The sequence below is a fragment of the Gastrolobium bilobum genome, unplaced genomic scaffold (assembly GCF_033153095.1).
Source record: "Gastrolobium bilobum isolate Gb01-03AN ecotype WA unplaced genomic scaffold, APGP_CSIRO_Gbil_v1 utg7961, whole genome shotgun sequence".
NCBI classification, from domain to species: domain Eukaryota; kingdom Viridiplantae; phylum Streptophyta; class Magnoliopsida; order Fabales; family Fabaceae; genus Gastrolobium; species Gastrolobium bilobum.
This window is the reverse complement of record NW_026899198.1, coordinates 52,103-66,898: the sequence shown is the minus strand read 5'-3', so window position 1 is coordinate 66,898 and position 14,796 is coordinate 52,103. Positions and strand designations below refer to the sequence as shown.

Sequence of the window (14,796 nt, the reverse complement as noted above, 5' to 3'; positions counted from 1 at the left end):
CAGATCTTATTATGAAGTTATTTTTCTTTCTTTTCTCAACTAGATCCCTTCTGCAATCAGGTTCAGAACGAGTAATACTAACTTTAAGAATGTATCCAAATAAATAAATTAAATAAATACTTTTGGAAAAAGGAAATTTGCCGCGTTCCAAAATTATAATAAGTTTCAAGGAAGAGGTAACGGTATGCTTATAAATGATCTATCAACAAAAGACCATTAACACAAGGCAAACATTTTGAGTTGACAAAATTTGATGTTATCAATAGAGCCACTAGCATAAGGAGTAGATTTGAAGAGGAAAAAGATATATATGTAAATCTCAATATAAATAATTTTGCTTAAACCAAATCCAACATTTTTCTCAATGTTGAAAACAGATCTCTACACATGCATTATTAGTAAACAAGGAAATTTAAGAGGATAATGAGAAAACAAGACCTAGGTGCTTGGCATAACCACTTAAATGAACTATGAAGGGTGTGCATACCAAAATAAGATAAACACACTAAGCAATTTTGGAAAGAGAAAACTCCTTTTCAAGGTACTTAAATGAAGAAGGATTGACTTGCATGAACAAGTAGTTCCCAGCAAAAAGATCTCCAAAATGAACTTGTCCATCTTTGAATCTTTTCATAACCTTAGCATATGAAATTCTGAGGGAAGACACCAACCTTGCTTTTTTCCTCCAAAGTCTTCTCAAGCTTGGGATTTTCAGCCTGAACCTTCTCCTAATAGGAATCCTTCTAAACCTAAACCTGAACCTGAACCAGTTCTTTGGTCTCAGAATCACCTTGTCCCTTTGATCTTCTGACCCACTTACATGCCTAAGCCTTTGGTAACGAAACTTGCTAACAGAGGCTATTTGGATAGAAGACATAGTGAATTTTGAAGAATTTTGAGAATGAAAACAAATTCAAATAAAATTATGAGAAAGATGGGTACGTGTTCATCCCTCTATGCTTTTTTTTGAGTTGTTGGTGTTCTAATCTAAAATCTGATATGACAGGGGAGAAAGGGAAGGGGATTGGAAACAAAGGCTAGATGAGGTGAAGTTAGTATGTAGAAGTTGTTGAATGTATTAAATGCAAGAGATGAGGTTGTTGAGTGTATTTATATTTTTCTCAAGTACTAAATTGTTTTATTTCTCAATTTAATTATGTATCTAGCAAATTAGGAAGATTCCTTTGTTTTCATAAACATGTTATACTTTCAGCAATTACTGATCAAGATATAGGTACACTTAAAATTTAATTGAAATGTAAATAAAACAATTTATTATGTTTAGATTTACGATAAATTTTCATTTTTTTTTGGTAGAGGGATTTAGATCTTCTCATATGAAAAAGTGATCATATTATTTGATTACAATTACTTATTTAAAAATTATACATTTTTTCTCTCTTATTTCATTATTAATGAATAATTGTGATCAAATAATATGATCACATGATCATTTTTTCACAACATAATATCCAAATCCATGTCTTTATAGTCTTATATTCTTAACTCTTTAAGGTTTTCGTCCTTTAAAGATGAATGCTTAATACGCTACGTTATATGGACTAAGCATTCATTAAAAATAAACAACAAATTATTTTAATAAAAGTTAGGAATTGAATATACTAAGACATGAAGTGTCAAACAAGAGATTGTGCTTAGTGCTCCTGAAGCATCTTGGATTCGTTGGGATGAAGGAGCTAATAGAAGAGAATGAGGAGAGAGAAAAGAAGAAAAAAGAATATTTCTTCCGGTGTCATTTGGTAGAAAAACCATAATGATCTTGGAACATATTTCTATCAAACAAGCTCCAAATGATGAAAGATGTAGGGTCCATTTGGATGAATTTTTTTAAAAAAAAAAAAAAAAAAAATCTTTTTCAAAGTCTGTTTTTTTTTAGAAAAAAAAAAAGCAAAAATCACAAAAAAATCAAAAACTTATTTTTTTTTAAGCTAAAAATTTTAGTTTCTAAAAAAAATAAAAGTTAAGAGTCAAATATTTTTTTTCAAAAGTTAAATATTTTTTTAAAAATCTAAATAGCTTTAACTTTTATGAAAAATACTTTTAAAATAAGCAAGTTATAAAAAATATTTTTTTTAGATGCTCATCCAAACGGGACCGAGTGTTTACAAACTTACACTCAAAGCTCATTTTTCTGCTTATATAATATTGTTTCTGCTATTGTGTTTTTAAGTTAAACTATCATCTTAATGAATTAGTTGAAAGGATAAAAAATAAATAATGAGGGGACTACAAAAAGGAGTTGTAATTTTGCAAAAATAAAAAATAAAAATAAAATTGTAATGACCATCTCGGAAGAGTTGCCACAAAATTCGCAATCGAAATTTATTTAAAAATAAAATAAATATAAAATTGTCATTATTTTATTTGAATTAAAAAAAATAAAAAAACCCATTTTACTTTGAAATATCTTTAAAAATTGATATAAAAGTTTGGGAGTTTGATCATATACACAAGGAAACGATGAAAACTTAATCGTACTGTACCATTTGTATACATTACAAAATAATTACATTAAATCAATTATTAATAACCTTAAAATATCACTACAACAAAATTTCTCTTTAGCCACGGCAAAAAACGTAGCAAAATATCATTAAAACCGTGGCTAGATGAGTTGTCCACTGTTTTAAAAACCGTGGCTAAAACTGGCGTTGCATTTTTTTAACCACGGTATTTTTTTTGCATTTAAGCACGGTCTTTATGAGTGTGGTAACATTGAGTTAGCCACGGTTTATGTTATATTAGCCACATTATAGTCGTGCCTAAACGATTTGGATCCCAATGATGAAAAGTTTTATTTAGCCACAGTCAGAACCGTGGCTAATTGTAAGGAATTTTTTTAAAAAAATAAAAAATATTACAAATTTTTCCAATCATATAAAAAGCAAATAATAAAAATTGCATTTGATATAAGAACCAAAAACCAAATTAAGAGAAATAATCAAATAAAGTGGAGTACACAATTTAACACATTATATTTTTTTTCTATTCATATAAGTAAATAATGTTTTTTACACAATTTCTCAAAATTCATATTTTTTTCCATTTCATATAAGCTGAAGGAGTTTTCTTTACCAACAAACGGAGCTAATCAAGTTTTCCACTTACATCATTTAAGAGAAATAATTGCCAAATAAAGCTAAAACTATAAGTTTGTGATTGTCACAAGACATCTATACAAAATATTAACTTCATTGTTCAACTAAACAAAATATAACAACACATTTTTTAAATCTGTCTTCCAAGAATTGTTGTTGTATACATCTTATCCTTTTAAAAGGGCTCATCACCAATTCATACCTGTATAAAAAAAAATTAAATAAGATATGCTAAAATGTCACATAACTTTTCAATGTCTATCTTTTATTTTTTAGATAAATTATGAACAAACCTTAAAAGAATTAATTCTGTTAAGAGGAGAAGCATAAACCTTCAGGCCCACCTATTCAAAAGTAAACCATTAAACAATAAATTAGTAAGCAATAGAAAATAAATATAAATATAATTAATTAAAAGACAAAATGCAAAAAAAGCATGTGAAGAAGCCTTCAAGTTAATTTCAGGTCCTGGTAACCGAGCCTTTGTAACATCACAGGTTCCACATCAATTGGATCCCTGTTGCTGACTTTGTTAGTAGAATTGCTAGGGTAACTAGTGGAATCCCCATAAGCTTCAAACCCAGGTGCAGGCACAAAATAAATACATCCAATGTAATGCCTCAATTGGAAGATTCGAGTGAGACTCTAAAACAATAGGTAATGATAAAGAAAACAATTAGAAATAACTCCAATCATTGTACTTCAAAGTAATTGCATTACAAGTATAACAAATGGGCATTGAATAACTGAAACAATCTATTGTACCTTTAGATACTATATCATTTAGTTAAATGAATAAATAAATGAAATAAAACAAAACTCACATATTGTCTGCTAATGAATTAACAATAAGATTGACACGTTGGTCACATCACGATTGTGATCTATCATCTCCTTTATCCAAATTTCGGAACCTAATGGAACTGAAGTTCGAATATATGAGCCTCCAATAATAGCAACAAAGGAGTGGGATAAAAATTAAAAATACATAACTACCAAAAAATAATAATTAAAAATACATAGGCCAACAATTATTTAGTCTTATTAAGATTTTAACCCTTTTGCGAATGTGCACGAATCGGAGGCCATTTGTTTATTATTCAATGCCCAATAATTACATAAGAATCTTTGGCCCACTTCCCATGGCCCGATGATTAAATGCTATATCATTTATGTTCTTGCCTTCAATCCAAGTATTAGATAACTGAAACAGTAATCCATATATAGAGACACACATTTAATGAAAGATACAGACCCTTCATCCTCACCTTCCTTTTTATTTTCATTTACTTCCAACTCTTAACAGTAAAAAATAGTATGATAACAATGGATAAATTGCATTTTCATTTACATTCATTCTCCTTCACACTTTATTTTAAATTTGGAGCAAATAAACTGCTAAAGATACAGACCTTACATATGCAATCACCAATATATGCCAAGTTATCAATCAGCATTAACATTGATCCACGCTTCACCAATTTTGAAGGAGTTGGGAGCCATCTCTCATATCCTAAATAGGTTTCATCTTATTCTTATATATGTGTTGTAAATATTATAATAAAATAAGCAATTCGAAAATTCAAAGCTAATAGATAATAAAAAACAAAAAGAAGCAAGTTGGTGAGGCATGAATACCTTTAGAAGGAAGTAGAGTGGCGCGCTTGAGAAGATCGGAAACTTACTGCTCATTCTGCATATGTGGTGCAATTGAAATCAAAGAATGAGATTGTTTGTGGGTGAGAATATTGTTCTTAAGCTTTGTGAGCAGAGGTTTCTAATCAGTATGTTGATTTAATATATATATATATATATATATATATATATATATATATATATATATATATATATATATATATATATTTTGAGAAGTTGCCAATGTGACGAAACTCTAAAAGAGTTCAATCAGTCATCTCCGGGATCTGATGTAATAGAAAAGGGATGCCTAAAAAATACATACCAGCACAAGACAATTAAATTAACTTAATAAGAGCAATAAGAACAGGAATTTTGGAACTTAAATTAGGTGCATACCATTCATCTAAGTCTGTGGATTGCTTGCATAAGGCATCTATAAGATCTGGTTGAAGAAAATAAGAAATATATAAAAAAATATAACTATAATTTAACTTATAAAAATTATATATAGTGAAAATTAAACATAACATATGCAATAAGAGTGGAGCTAAGCATAGCATACCCAGTAAGAAGAACTCTGGCGGGAATAGCTTTTACTAAAAGGAAATGAAGTCTTAGTTGATTAAGAATTTATGGTGTCCTGCAGAAGATAACCCACACATTCATGATTATTATATTCAATTTTTAAATTAGTTTTTAAGAAAAAAGAAAATTACCTACCAAGTTCCTTGAATGCTTGAATGAGCACTATAGCAATTTATTTCAACATATCTTGAGGAGCATCATTATAATCATCACGCAAGCACTTCAAAATAGAAGAAGCTAATGAAGCCGCTTCTTCGTACATGGAGCAAACAAGGTAGCTGCAACGCCCAACAACACATTATAAGCAATAGCTCCTGTAATTGTTCTACTTATATATATATATATATATATATATATATATAGTCCAGAAATGACATTGTTCTAGAGCAACTTGCAGATGAGTACAATTATTTCAGCATCAATGCAATTGCCCTCACTTTGCTTATAACTCTTTCATGAGCATCCATGAGTCTAAAGAGCACTGATTTAGAAAGTATGGAGGCAACCAATAAGAATCAAGGCACTGATGTCAAATCCAAAAAATATCAGCTACTATATGAAAAGTAAGAGTGTAAGAGCTTGCATTTGAAAATTCACATTTTTCCATTACAAAGAACAATGATACACGAAATAGGCAGATGCACAATTATCTGCCCCCAAATATTAATTTAAAAATTCTCCCTTTATAAATTTTGCCAAAGATCACCATATAATGGAAAAAGGGGAAAAAACACTCTTACAAATATTAACCATCAGAAGTAGATAATAACAGAAGTCTTGAATTATAGGAAAACAACAAACTCCCAAAATACCCAATAAAAATCAATACAAATATATTTTATTACAGGAAAAAACAAAGAACTCGAACTAAAGTAGAATGATATACCTTGTATAGAGAACCAAACTTCTTCCATATTTCACCATTACAGTTACAATACTAGTTCAATAAAAAGAACTAAGGAGTCAAAAATAACAATTAAAGAAATTCTTTTATGAGAAAATTACACGCACCACATAGAGATTGTGCAGAAACTACCCTCCAGCTCAACATTATGTGAAGAGCCATCTCATTTCACCTGTAGCATATAAGAAAAAGCCAATATTGACATATCAAGATACACTTGGACTTGCTAGGATCTTTTGGATAGTCAGAAGTTTAAATATAAACAAATTATATGAACCAATTTACACTGACGGTATAACCGAATTCATTGCAAAGACCTAGAATTCCAATATCCACTAGCAACTAGACAAAGCAAGTTGATGCCTTGCCAAATCCCTGGATTTTATGTCCAAATTCAATTCATTCACACTAACACCCAAAACATAGGCAAAAATAAATAACACGCTCCAGAACAATAAAAAAAAAAACAAAAAACCAAGAACTATAAAATAAAATAAAATTAGCCTTGGGATAATGGGAACATACATTTTCAAATAATACATAATGGTCAAAATTCGCAATGTGGAATTATGTAACATAATTATTGAAACCCTAGATCTGGCACATCATGAATCTAACGAACAATTAAATAGCAATGGCACAAGATTTAACATTAGATTCTGCTTATATCAGGGATTAGCGAACCTCAAATTAGAAAACAACTAATAGAAGAGAAAATGGAGAACAGAGTACCAGGAACCGATCTTCAACGAAGGACAGAGGAGGAAAATGTACCCAAGAAAGCAACGCTGAATCACCAAAATGAAGTTCGCGTGTGATTTTGCTATGAGTTGTTAAAAGTAATGCAACTCCGATTCAACAAATAAGCTTGAATTGTTAAAAGCAACGACTCATTTCTTTTTTGCTATGAGCTTTGTTGTGCGAAAATAAATAAGAAGTCCGCGTGTGATTAATAGATGAGAGTCGTGCGTGTTGCGCTGCCGAGGATTTTTCTCAATTTCTACCGTAATCTAATAACTGTAATTAAATTGCCGTGGTTAAACACTGCATTTTTCGTAGTGTATATGCTTTGTCCCTAAAATAAAATAAAATAAAAAAACAAAATAAAATGATATTAAAAATAACTTACAAAGAAAATTTATTTTGTAAAAATTTATTTTTTGTTTAAGCAAAGAAATCTCACTTGAAAGTATCATGTAACACTCACATGATGGTTTGTGGGATTGAAAAATATACACATAAATATATTAAAAAAGAAAAACAAGTACTCTGCTGACACAACAACACATGGCCTCTCATTTAAGTTTGTAGCTAATCCTTTTATCTCTAGTGATCTCCTTTAAGAAACCTCCAAGACAATGCATTGTGATCTCTTGTGGTGGTCCATTACCTCTTAGTAGGTCTCATAAAAATAATTGCATGAGAAAGATTGGATTAATGGTGAGGGATTTGAATAGTTTGTATGAAGTCATAAGTGCAAACCTTAGTGTTCTCATTATATAATAAAAATAATAATTCCATGAGAAATTGGTTTGAAGAAGCCTTTATCAACTATCAGTGGGGACAACTTTGGGATGATATTGTAGACAAAGTCTCTGTCTCTTGAAAGCATGAAATATTGATTTACGGGTTCATCCAAATCTCCAAATTGAGAGATCTTACAAAGCTTATGTTTCCATTTGTTTCTTTCATCACTTCGTTTAATTACTCCCCAACTTCAATTTCTTCCTTCGTTTCTCTTTTCTATTCAGATTTTCATGCTTAAAATTATCAACTCCATTTGCATTTGGGATATCTCACTCTCAGCTCTCCCTCTCCCATAGCTTTCCCACGAAACTCACTTCCCTGGAGACCTCAAATTCGCTCCAATTGAAGAAAAGAGAAGGTTGGGGTTATTTGCTGCATCAGATTGTAGAGAGACTAGGCACTTGATTAAGGGTTTGTCACAGCAAAAAGAACGGGCTTGCTAGCCAGATTTTTAAGGTTGGGGTTAGGGGTAACAATTTGAGTTCACAGACACGAAAAAAATTTGATACGGACATAAATACACTTAATACAAACATGACACGAATTTAAAAACAAGTTGAATCTTTCAACATAAATTCGACCAAATTATTTTGTGGGTTGACATGACAGAAACAAATAATATATAAGAAGATCAACGCAGGTCAATGTTGTGCTTACAAACTAACACGCGACATGATATGAATTTTCTTGTATCAGTTTCTACCAATACAAACACGACACAAATTTTAAAACTAAATTAACTCGAACTCAAATTTTTCTTATCATATCCGTGTTGCGTTAAAAATGGTGACATTACCCATATTTTCTCGTAACTACGTTTATGGTAGAAATGAATTTAGAATAAGGGAGTTATTAATCTTATGTCACGTCACATAGGTATTTCACGTGAGTGAAACAAAGTTGTGGGCCCATAATTTTTAAAAAAAGAAAAAAAGAAAAAAATATGAGCACAAGATGAGCCTGTTTGGATTCTCTTATTTTTAAGCTAGAAGTTACTTATACGCTAAAACTAAAAAAAAACTTAAAAAAAAAAGTTAAAAGCTGTTTGAAAACTACATAAAAATTTTAACTTAAAAATTACTTAAAAGCACATATTTCAAGAAAATTATCTCTCTCTATCTTTATCACTCTTTATTTTAAAAAAATGCACACAATTCAAGAAAATCAGATAAGAGTTTAAAAAAAAGCTCCTCCTAGGAGCTTTTAGTTTTCAGCTTTTTTTCTTCATTATAAAAAAAAGAGCTTTTCGTTATAAGAGCTTTTTCCAAAACTTGTTTGGCCTAACTTATGCTTATAAGTAGCTTCTAACTTAAAAAAGAGAGAATCCAAACATGCATAAGTATACAACATAAGACAATTATAAGACAACTATTTCCCTTAGAAGAAATAGTAAAATTGAAAGCTTGACAACAAAAGCATGGAGGTGTCCTAACCCACTAGAAAGCCCAAAGAAGCAACTGCTCCATTTTCATTCTCCGCAAACAACAATTTATTTGTTGGGCCATCCAGGCCATTAACATTAGGATGGATAGTGACTTTCCAGAGAAATTTGGGCCAACCTTCTCGAAAATGCAAATTTAAGAAACAACCATGGAATCTGGTATCCATTATCCAAGACATGAAGTACAGGCAACAAATATCACTGCTGGCTAAGCCATGGCTTTATAAATAAAATTATAGAGTATTTGATACTTATCTATTTTTATCAGATGAGGTAACATAAAAAGGAGTTAGGCGATTTATTTTGTTCAATTATTTTATAACACTCATATTGATGTTGATGATATTTGAAAAATAACTTAAAAAATATTATTACTTTTATAATATGTTTATATTTAGAGATTAAGTATTTGAAAGGTCTTACATTATTATTTAAGTGATATAGAAAATATAGATTTTGAGAATTTATTATATTTATATTTGATTTAAATGACTTTTATAATATTTTACTTATTTTTTATGGTATTGATGGAAGGATATTATCCATTCCGAGTTTTATTTATAATTTTATGGTTAAACATTCGAGAAGTATAGCAATAATGGTGAATTGATTTTATAAAAGATATGAAATATTATGTTTTATGAAATTGTGGTATGCCTATGAATAATTTTGCCTTTTTAAAATATTTAAATATTTTAATTTATATTTTTGAAATTAATTTTGGCGGAATACTTTATAACAAGCTAACTGTCATAGGTGTTAGTTTTTGTAGATCATGTCTTATTTATAGGTAGAGACTTTATACAGACGGGAACTTATTATTGATTTATTTCAGATGAAAATATTGTTATATTTTCGTACGAGAGTCTCATATTTCAGATGAACTTTATACCTCACTTGAATATATATATATATATATAGGGGGGATATTTTGACTACCAAAAGTGTCCACTACCACCTTACTATCTATCAAATCACAATTGGATCAAAAAGAGAGAATGTTAAAAAAAAATTTGAAGAGTGAGAAATGTTAATCCAATGATGATTAGATAGGTAATAAGGTGGTAGTGAAAACTTTTGGTAATCAAAATATCTTCCCTCATATATATATATATATATATATTCACACAACATGAAGCAAAGGTTCTACACTACGAGAATCAATAAAGGACTGTTATGTAAATGTGCCTAAATCAATTGACTATGGCCGGTTATAAATTATCTGATGAAGATAATTATCTTTTCTTTTTTAAGATGGTTATGATATTTAACATTTGATACATTTCCTTGATATTAATGGGAATTTGTAATATGTATTATTCTAATATCCTTGAGTCAGAGCTTTTGGCTTGAAGCAATTACTATTTTAATTTTAACTTTGTACATGTTGTGTCTAAATAGAACACAGGACATTGGCCAAGCCTTTCGTTCGAGCGTGTTCTAGCCGGTTCAATTTGCTAGTTCAATATTGATGGCCCAATATCAAAAGCCCATATTACCCTTGCTATACTATTTTGTAGCCCCAGATTTGTAATGATAGCGCTGACATCCTAGTGTTGCCTACCAGACATTCCAATATAGAACACCAAAATACCCTATGTTAGAATATACTCACCCTCTCTTTTCCTGCACAACAATCACTGTAATGCTGACAACTGTTGCAAAGTGTCTTGCCCCTAGGCCAAGCTGATATGTTTCTTCTGTTGGAATAATAATTCTTCTTAACCTTACGGTGACAACTATCACCAACAAACCAAGATCTATCATACCAAATTATAAAGGAATATTAATAAAAAGGTAGAGACATACCTGTCTCCATAGCAGCAGAATAACTTCGATCTTCTCTTTTGGGGTATACGAACTTCCTTTGTCAAATAACTATAATCCTTATTCTTTAGTATGATCTTCTCATTTGGGGTATGCGATCTTCCTCAGTCAAATAACTATAATTCTTATTCTTTAGTGTGATGTTTCTCTCTTGATGGGGAAGAGAAACTAGGTTTGTTATTAGACATATTGGAGACTATAACCCTTTATAGTGTTTTTCTTTATTGTTAAGCCAGTAAGCTCTCATTATACCTAGTTGTCCCAACACTGGTATCCACCCATTTGTCCCACACTTACTTATGAATCTATTTGGGCATCTTTATTTGATCACTTTAATTTACCCAATATATATTAAATAGCATAATATAATTATTAATATAACATGTAGCCCACAAACACATTAGGAAATATAATTTTCTAACAATCTCCCACTTAGACTACACATTGACCTGAGATAATTATATCATATATCTTTAGTGCGCAACTGTATGCTATTTATCCTTAGTATAACAATCTTCACGGTCAAAATAGGTGACAATGAATTAACTAAGTGTTTAAGTGAATTAAACATATATTAAAAAAAACGATAAACGACAAATCATTTGATTGACATGATAATTAAGTTAAGAATACAGTTCATACCAGACAAGTCTAATAGGACCCTAATATAAGTATAAGGTGTACGTGGGGACATAGATGTCATTATGTGAAAAGTCAGGATTAGTTTGGTAATTGACCAAGGTTAAGTCAAAGGTTGATTTTGATGATGTAATTAAATTCTATAGTTAATTTTATGGGTTTGAAGTGATATTATTATGATCAAACAATGTCTAGATTAATTTCTAAAAATAGGTCAAAGTAAGGTTAATTAGAAACTAATGGAAATTGATTTAAGTCAAAGTTGGATGCAAAGTTGTCAAGTTAGTAACATAGCTTGATTTTGTGAATTCTTTGCATGGTTTTTGATGTGTGAGTGAATCTATATAACCTTGAATGATGGATATTCAAGAAGGTCATAGTTAGGATGAAATCAACCAATTAGAATTTGTTGGGCAAGTGGCTTCTTTACAGGAGGATGTGGGAGAACACCTAGAGGGGGGGGTGAATAGGTGTTTCCAAATTTTTCAAAAACTTTTTTTTATTATATCCTTAAAAATGATATGCTACACAAAGTTGAACTAACAAGTTCAATCACCACACCAACTCAACAAGATTGACAATTATTAAATTATTTTGCAAGTTCAATTCAGATAACAGTCACACAACTATAACAATTTTACTAATTTTACCTTAGGTCCTTATATGTCCAAAATGATTTCTATATGATGTATATCAACTGAACACGTACCTAACCTTTTATTTTACAGAGCAAACGTAGCAACAAACTTTCTTAGTCAAAATAGAAAACAATTAATTTTCAAATACTAGAAAAGAGTTTAAGTGCTACAACAATTATATTAGAACCAGTAAGATGCTACAACACTTACAAACCAGAATCAGCATAAATATCAGTCTCTAAACAGAATATTCAGAAATTAAATCAGAGAGACAAGAGACACACGATATATCCTGGTTTACACCCACTAAGCCTAAATAGGGTGTTACATCCAGACTGAAGTAGCTACAGATATTTTATTTATCACAAGTGTATCTTTTATACAAACACGCATCACACAAGCAATCAAACAAAATATAAAATCTTCCTAGTGCCTACACTGCTCCAAGCTCTGAGAATACTCTCAAGCCGAACCTACGGAGTTCACCAACTCCCCTCCCACAAGATCTCCACTCTTCCTAGTGGATTCTTAAGGCTCCAAGCCTTGAAACACACTCTCAAGCCAAGCACAAGGTAGCCAACCCACACGATTGCACCCACACACCTAGGACAGATTTACAGCACGCAACTACTCCACTTTAACAACCAATACAGAATTTTTCAGAACTGTAACAAGTGAAATAATCCAAAAATACAATGTCCTATCACGCCAAATATATCACAGTAATATCAAACTAAGCTCCACAAATCTATGCCATATGCAGAAAATTAAACCAATACATATGTATCAAAATCTCTAAATATAATGCACTAAGGAGCTTGGATATTACAAAATTAATTCTCTAATCAATAGACAACAAGAAATTTGATTTAAACAAAAAATATCACAATTATAACCAGAAAAATCAGATTTGAAATTTATCTCGAAATTTCACATAATATTCATAATTAATTCTAGATTAATCTTCTAATACAGAACCACAAGAAAATCTGAATTAAACACAATATGCCTCAATGAAACCAAAAATTCAGATTTAACATGCTTAACCAAAATTCTTCAAGATTTCATAATATAGGGTTCAAATAAAAATATTAACCAAGAATATGAGTTGATTATTGTTTACCACAATGAAGTCCTAAAAATTTATTTAATCTGCTCCCTCAAGAAAGATCAGCGCTGTTTATACCCAGAAAGAACAATAGAATCAAACAATCTTCTAATTCACAAGAGATTCAACACCATAGAGTGAACATATGGAAAGTAAACGAGCAAGGTCTTCTGCGAAGCGAATGCGATAGAGAGAGAGAGAGAGAGAGAGAGAGCACTGTTCAAAATACTAAAATTGGAGACTTCTTGGAATGGGGTTTTTCTTTGGAAGAAGATGAAGAGCACAATTGTATTATGAAGAAAGCTTGGATTAGCCTTTCAAAAATGAAGCAGAGTAATTTTGTAAATCACGAACTCTTAGTTTCTTGATGGAAGATTTTCGCACAGAGACGATGATAATAAGAGATGAAAGTCCTTTTTCATATTTGGATCAAAGAGAATAGCTTTTTGTGCATATATATTTTTTTTTTGGTAAAACTAAAGTTAAGCCTTTTTTATGAGAAAAGTGTTTGTCATTTTAAATGACATAAAGTTATGTCATTTTAGGAGACATAGACACAAAATATTATTTTTTATTAAAAATTTAAATTAAAAAACCACTCACTTTCTCCCCCATGATTTTCATTCCTTGTGTTTATTTCTCTCCTAAAATGACATAACTTATGTCATATAAAATAACAAACATCAAATCTTTTTTTATTACTATTATATATAATATAGGTAACAAAAGGCTAACCCATATGACCTGATCATCAAATTTTTTTAAGCTTAGTAAAGCTACTTTTGTTATTATTTTATTATTTTGTTTTCCAAAAGCTAAAACCCACGTTAACTTTATGGGGTTTATACCTCTCATGCGGCTGCATTGAAAAAACTTCTACATCTCTCACATTGATTCCTGCGCCCAGCCATTTTTCTTTTCTAAAAAGTAAATGGGACCCACAGTAGTTATTTCTGCCGCAGAAGAAGGTTGTTCTCCTTTGAAAGGAGAAGTTGTTTTCCGTAACTTTATATATGCAAATACTAATTGCAAAGTAACTTTAAAAGATAACCTGATTACATTTCTAATTAGTAAGGTTTTTATTTCTTTTTATATTTCAGTAGAAATTTTTTTTCCAATTTTTTTTTATGAACGTAAAGTGAATAGTGATAAATAAGAAAAACAATCCCTGTATATGGATATAATATCAACTTTAAAAAGTCAAATGTTGATTGCTTTCTACTTGTAAAAATATATTTGAGAATTTTATTATTTATTAAAACTGATTTCTTTTAATTTCTATTTCTAAAATGAAATGCATATAATGCAATGGTATGCAATGGAGCTTAGAGAGACGCTATGTGATATAATATAGTGTGTAACAAAAATTC

General features: G+C 30.2%; 1 protein-coding gene across 1 annotated transcript; it reads right to left on the bottom strand.

Annotated features, from left to right (window-relative positions):
• Positions 1–342: 342 nt before the first annotated feature.
• Positions 343–998, bottom strand: LOC133288182 (uncharacterized). The gene has a single exon (XM_061485889.1). It carries the CDS (start codon positions 875–877, stop codon positions 506–508), a length of 372 nt encoding a protein of 123 aa, XP_061341873.1. The 5' UTR covers positions 878–998; the 3' UTR covers positions 343–505.
• Between the last annotated feature and the right edge of the window lie 13,798 nt (positions 999–14,796).

Coding starts and splice junctions, on each gene's coding strand:
- LOC133288182 (XM_061485889.1), bottom strand. CDS start 877: ATGTCTTCTATCCAAATAGCCTCTGTTAGCAAGTTTCGTTACCAAAGG.